This window comes from Phragmites australis, chromosome 24 (assembly GCF_958298935.1).
Source record: "Phragmites australis chromosome 24, lpPhrAust1.1, whole genome shotgun sequence".
NCBI classification, from domain to species: Eukaryota; Viridiplantae; Streptophyta; class Magnoliopsida; order Poales; family Poaceae; genus Phragmites; species Phragmites australis.
Genome location: NC_084944.1, coordinates 4,850,491 through 4,857,429, shown reverse-complemented (window position 1 = coordinate 4,857,429; position 6,939 = coordinate 4,850,491). Strand labels below are relative to the sequence as shown.

Sequence of the window (6,939 nt, the reverse complement as noted above, 5' to 3'; positions counted from 1 at the left end):
ATAAGATCGCATAAGCATCGAGGTCTAGAAATTGGCATAGGATTGTAGCGGTGATCACCAGACCCGGTCCTGAGATTTTTTGGCCCGAAGCAAAATTAAATATAGGACCCTAAATATATTTAAATTGTTATCAATAAAAACTTAAATTACATAAAAACAATGTTTATATGGAATACTTCAAACATATTACCTTAAAAATTTCTTCGGATATTTCTAGATGCGAAGTCATTGATGATTGTATCAATATCAATCTCATCCAATAATTTCTTCTCAATGCATAAAGTTGCCAGACCGTTTAATCTTTCTTGTGACATTGTAGACCTCAAATGGTTCTTCAATAATTTCAATTTTGAAAAGCTTCTTTCAGCAGATGCCACAGTCACTGGTACATTAAATAAGATCCGATAAGTAACAGAAATATTAGGATAACAATCTGCATTTCTGACAAACTCAAAAATCTCCATGGCAGACATTGGTCTATCTGGTAAAGTCAACTGCATAACACTTAACTCATAAATTAGATTATTTAACTCAACATCAGATGAACCCTTTAGAGAGAAAGTTTCTGCAAATTTAGTGCAACGGTCTTTTAGTTCAATACCATCCAATGACTTCAAGATTGTTGAACTCATTAAAAACCCAAATATACTTTTGAATTCTTGGAGTTCTTCAAATCTAGTTTTCAATGAAGTGATTGCCATATCAACCATAACAAAAAAGTAATCAACTTCAAAAGCCCTCTCAGCTTGCAAATTTGCTTCATTATAATCAGTTTCATCAAACTGTTTCTTCCTAATAGAACGACGCTTTACTGGAAATGATGCCTCTACACCCATTTCAGATGCAATATCTTTGGCTATGATCAGACTAGAAGCAAATCCTTCATTTCTATAGCTGTAAAAGTAATTCATTATGCCTTCAATTTGCTGTAAGGTAGACTCAATGCACATGGACGGTGATTACAACTTCTTACTTACAGTGTTAACAGCAAATAAAATGTCATGCCAAATAACCATACCAAGTATAAATTCAAAGCTGCCAAGCACTTCAAATAAATTTTTTGCATCACTCTTATCCTTGGGATCAGTATCATCAGCTTCCCTTAAATTTAACAAAGCTGACCTTAGCTCAGGAGCTTGATACCTAATTGGTTTTACACTTTTGATTCGACTCTCCCAACGAGTATTGCACAACGATTTCACAGTTAAACTTGGAATATGTTCGAGCAAAACTTTACATCTTTTGGTAGAACCAGAAAACAATACATATATCCGTTGCATAATTCCAAAAAATGAAATAGCTTTAGCACATGATTTAGCCATGTCACAAAGAGTAAGATTAAGACTGTGACAAGCACATGGCATATACAAAGCTCTTCGATTAATATCAAGCAATCGTCTTTGCACCCCCTTGTGTTTTCCTTTCATGTTAGAGCCATTATCATAACCTTGACCTCTAATATCATCAATATTAAGACCAAAAGAATTGATAGAATCAATCAATACATTGAAATGCCCTGAACCAGATGTATCATCCACCATCAAGAAACCCAAAAAAAACTCCTCTAATTTTATTTTGCCATCGGACATATTAACACATCGTACCAACAAACTCATTTGCTCTTGATGACTCACATCTGGGATACAATCAAGGATAATGGAGAAATATTTTGCCTCTTTAACGATCTTTATGATAAAATTTGTAATATCAGAAGCCAAAAGAGAAACCAACTTATTCTGAATTTTATGACTAAGATAATGATAATGAATCTCATTGTTTTTAATACGTCTAAGATGGTCTTGCATCACCAAGTCAAATTCTGCAACCATCTCAACACAAGCTAAGAAATTGCCATTATGATCATTATAGAGTTGCTCATTGGATCCTCTAAAAGCCAAATTACGTTTACCAAGAAATTTGACAATGGCAATTATTCTTAGTAAAACTTGTCTTATACGTTCTTTCTCCTTTGTGATTTACTGTTGTAAATCTTTATCAATTGTTTCACTTTTCCTCAATCTAGCTCTCAGTTCATTCCTAGAGGTCATGTTGGTAATATGCTCAACACTAACTTCATATTCTTTTAGCCTCTCACTAATATGCCTCCAATCTCTAAATCCATCACGCCCCAATGAACTCTTGCAATTTCTAGAATTGAAAATCTTACAACAAAAGCAAAACACTCTATCAACGTGCTTCGAATACACTAACCATTTTCTGTCATGAACCTCCCCATTGCTCATTTTTCTAGAGAAATGAGCATACGAAAAATGTCTTGAGTTATCATCTAAAGGAAATACAATATTTTCTTCTCTTATAGGCCCCTTCTCCACTAATATGTCCCTAGCTTTATTATCAAGATTATCCCAATTTCTTGGATCATAAATATCCGTAGTAAAAACCGACTGCTCATCAACACTAGCAAATTCTGTAGCAAATGAATTAAATACGTTGTCATGACCACTTACATTGTTATCATCCTCGTTGATGTCAACATTGTCTTCCGTAGGGTTAGGGCACTGGTCATCATCGTTCACATTAGTTTGTTCCTCCACAGCAACTATCGCCCACTCATCTGGGGTTCGTGAACTGCCCGTATTACTCCTTAAGAATTTGTCCATTGCCCCCTTCTGTGATTCTATTAACTCATCCACCTGTTTTCTCTTTTTCCTTTTTTCGCTACCCGATGCGTACTTTCTCAATGACATGATAACTAGGACGAACTGATAATTGAAAAGATTAACAATTTAACATGTTAGTGGTTGAACTCATATAAATTACAAAGTTACAAAACTAAAAAATATAAGAATAATTGAAATTAACCTTAAAACTGATTTCTGAAATCTGCTGCCTGCTGGCTGCTGCTCTGCACTCAGTACACAGTACTCAGACCTCAGACGGCAGACCTCACAACCTCAGTTCAGTACTCCTGTACTCAGACGGTCAGACCTTAGTACTCTGTACTCAGACAGTGAGCCTAATTAATCTGCGGGCTGTGGCACCGCCGCACCAGGGCCTGGGCGGACGGCGGACCAGCCGAGAGCCGAGTAGCCGACCAGGGGCCAGGCCGCCAGGGCGGACGGCGAACGGCGGGCACCGGCCACCAGGCGGTGAGGCGGAGGGCGGTCGACGGACCAGGTCACCAGGGCGGGCTACGGCCTGCGGGCACCGGCCACCGGGCGTCCGGGCGGACGGCGGACCAGGGGCCATGCAGGAGGGCGGGCTGCGGTCAGCGGGCACCGGCCACCGGGCGGACGGCGGACGCTGCGGACCAGGGGGGCTGCGGCCTGCGGGCACCGGGCACCGGCCACCGGGCGGATGGCGGACGGCGGTCGGCGGACCGCGGACGAGGCCCAGGCGGACGGTGGTGGGTCGGCGGACCACGGGACCAGGGCGGGCACGGGCCACCGGCCGACGGGCGACGGCGGACCGGCCAGGCGCGCCGACGCCGTGATTCCGCGAGTTCGCGACGGCAGACGGCAGCAGGTTCGGAGTTCGGTTCGATTCCTTGGCGGCGCTAGCGCTATGCAATCCTGAATTCCTGATTACGTCGGTTCGGTTCGATCGAGTGTTCGGCGCAGGCCTGCTTTGGCGGCGCGACATCTCGTTGAGTCGGGCCCTCGGCGGCGTCTCGCGGCCTACGGGCTACCCGCTGCGAGCCTGGAGAGAATAAAAACCAAGAAAATACTACTCTCACAGGGCAAGAGCAAACAACTGCAAACATATTCTTTGAGACATAAGATCGCATAAGCATCGAGGTCTAGAAATTGGCATAGGATTGTAGCGGTGATCAGTGATCACATTATCCGAGGAAAAGAACGTGCGTAAAGTAGCGAGACAGAGAGCTCACCAAGCTCTGCAATGTGCATCCAAGAGAGCACTGCTCTTGTCGATCATCCACTGCCCACCCAGTGGCTACACAAGGTCAGTACTCAGTAGCAACAAAAACATCCTGTTCTTATTTTAAACTAATAATATATATTTAAACTATTTTATTTTATCAAACAAATTTTAAATCTATATGAATCTCGCAGCTGGAGCAATATCAAACAGTAAGAGACTGGTGAAAGATATAATTTCTCAAACGTACTGTATGCCGAGTTGCCGACACGTAAGGCTCGGACTCACGTTGCCCAAAGCCCCACTCCTCAAGTTCCAACGAATCCATTGTCTTCGGCTACCCGTTCGACTTTCCCAATTTCTTCTCGCGAATCAGCAGCCGCGGAAGCCGGGGGCCGGGGCCAAGCAGCAGCAGCGGGCGGCGGCGAGGCGAGGCGAAGATGTCTTACCTGCTGCCGCATCTGCACTCGGGGTGGGCGGTGGACCAGGCCATCCTCGCCGAGGAGGAGCGCCTCGTCATCATCCGCTTCGGCCACGACTGGGACGAGACCTGCATGCAGGTAACGACTCCACAGCCTAACCCTAGCTTCTAGTAGTGCTTGATCTGCGCAACTCGCTTGTTCGTGTTTGCTATTCTTGCCCGTGGATGTCTCCTGCGTTGTTGTTTGGGGGTGAATTCGTCGGATTGCGGGTCGGTGGTGCTGGTGTGGGATTCAATTGGGGTTAGGGTTTGTTGTGGGGACGATGCGGATAGGTTAGGGAGAGGTTTAGGAGAATCGGGCCAAGGATTCTGCTTACTGATGCATGTGAACTGCAACAATTTTGCTAATGCAGCTTCTGTAGAACGTGCATCTTTAGTTATTTAGCAAGGTCGATTAAGGATTATTTGATGTTGTGATACAGATGGGTGGGACAGGGGATTGGGAACCATAGGGCAGCAGTACTACTTTGCTTATCTAAATATCAGAACAAACAACTATGATGCTCTGTAATCCAGCCGCTTAGCAGCTATATCACTACCTGTTTGGTTTGAATCGATGCCATTTAAATTATTATTGACTTTAGCCATTCTATTGTTAGAGGATAGCTTGTTAGTTCAAAGTTAAAACAGTAGTGGGAGGGATTTAGTTTCTCTCTATCTGTTTTTTTACCCATGGAGTAAAGCTTGCTTGTTTCATTGGGAGTAAGATAAACTTATATTCCACTTAACCTTTTATAATTTTGAAGTCCTGGACAAGTTGCTTGACAAAATTTTGAATTTAGTAAGCCCATAGTCCATGCACCTTTCTAGTTGTCCTTTATCTGTGCAATTCTCTTGTGCGTGGTTGCCTTTTGCACTCTTGGAGGCCTCTTCTTTTTTCTTTCAGGGCTAATTGCCAACTGGACATAGACAGGGGTGTGAATGCTGATTGTGTGGAAGTGGTCAAAGAATTCGTAAAAATTATGGCGATGATGCAGAAAGATTAGAGAGGGGGCTTTAGGATATTGTGTTAGGTGAGCTGCGTACAACACCTGGTCGTCATGTTGATTGTTAAGCTCGATAGCTATTAGTTATGGCATAATGCAGACAGGTAGATGAGGTCTCTGGATCATGGGGTAGCACTGCTACTGAGCTGATCTACATATGCGAACAAAATGTGGTTCTTGCTCTACTATCTTTCTAGTTACCACCCAAACCTGACCACTCCCTGGGTTGTATTCTACTAGCACTCGCACAGTAATGTTTTCTTAAGCCTTTCTTTTGTCACAGCGTCTTGGTCAATAGCACATTTGATCAGTTTGAGTTTGAAACTGAATTGGGTAAATTTAGGACGTTTCCTTTTTCAGGAGATAGTAAACTTTTTATCTCAATTGAGAGCTAGGTAGCAGCTTACATCATTTATTTCGCTTTTCACATTTCCAAAGTCACTTAAGTTACTTGCTAAAAGTAAAGTGAAGTAGCTATTAGGTCTTGATGTCTTGTGTTTGATGGTTTTGGAGAAATATTTCTATGTCTCTGTTCTATGTTATGGTTGCACTTTGGCATTGTCTTATGCTTTGGTTCTACAACAATTTAGCTGTCTTTTGTTGTTAGGTTATATTCTGACTCTTTTTTATAATCTCATTTATGTTTAGATGGATGAAGTGCTGGCATCAGTAGCTGAGACCATAAAGAATTTTGCAGTTATCTACCTCGTTGACATCACAGAGGTTCCTGACTTCAACACTATGTACGAGCTGTACGACCCGTCGACAGTGATGTTCTTCTTCCGGAACAAGCACATCATGATTGATCTTGGCACAGGAAACAATAACAAGATCAACTGGGCCTTGAAGGACAAGCAGGAGTTCATTGACATTGTGGAGACTATCTACAGGGGTGCCCGCAAGGGCCGTGGTCTGGTGATTGCTCCGAAGGACTACTCCACCAAATACCGTTACTAAGGCATTTGTTGGCCATTGTTGTGTACTTTCTAGCCTGCTGTGTTTGGCAAATGCCAGCACTCCACATGTGACCCTCAATGCGAAGGCTGTTAACTTGCTGAGTGTTGCTTAACTTCTCATAAGCTTGTAATCCGTGAGTTGATTGATCGAATGTCAAAAGTGAATATGTGTGTTGGCGTGACCATGTTATAAAAAATAATGGTTGGTCTGGAGCACGTGTGAATTGCCAATCTGTCTTCTGTGCTATGACGACTCAGCCTGAAACTTTCATGTTGGTGAAACTTTGCTGCTGGTGTATTGATTTTTATGCATTGGCTATTTTTATGCTGCCCACAAGCTTCAGTTTGCCATGCTTAGTTTGTACTTTGATCAGCAGAAGCCTGCCAAGACATTTGCATTCTGTTTTAGAGGCTGATGATGTGTTGCCAAAAAAAAAACTACTCTGCCTCGCTGCTTGGACGTCAAGCAATGTGCCTATCGATTCAGTGGTTTGGGCTCAGTCTCTGCTGGTTTAGCAACAGCTTTTGGCAACCAGGTTATGTTTTTGCTGGTTCACGCCTGGTGGGTCAGCAGTTGGTCGGTCGAACGCAATGACGATGCCACGTACGCGCTCCGTGCAAGTCATCACGAATGGCTACTTGGGTGGAACAACCGATCGATCGGCGATTCTGTTCA

General features: G+C 43.2%; 1 protein-coding gene across 1 annotated transcript; it reads left to right on the top strand.

The window, feature by feature from the left end:
• Nucleotides 1-4,150: 4,150 nt before the first annotated feature.
• Nucleotides 4,151-6,487, top strand: LOC133908028 (thioredoxin-like protein YLS8). The gene is made up of 2 exons (XM_062350164.1): nucleotides 4,151-4,400; nucleotides 5,956-6,487. The coding sequence occupies exons 1-2, from the start codon at nucleotides 4,281-4,283 to the stop codon at nucleotides 6,262-6,264; spliced, it is 429 nt and encodes a 142-aa protein (XP_062206148.1). The 5' UTR covers nucleotides 4,151-4,280; the 3' UTR covers nucleotides 6,265-6,487.
• The last annotated feature ends 452 nt before the right edge of the window (nucleotides 6,488-6,939 follow it).

Bases quoted from the DNA above. Each gene is read 5' to 3' on its own strand.
- LOC133908028 (XM_062350164.1), top strand. From the start codon at position 4,281: ATGTCTTACCTGCTGCCGCATCTGCACTCGGGGTGGGCGGTGGACCAG. The intron at 4,401-5,955 runs GTAACGACTCCA...ATTTATGTTTAG, and splicing joins GGGACGAGACCTGCATGCAG to ATGGATGAAGTGCTGGCATC.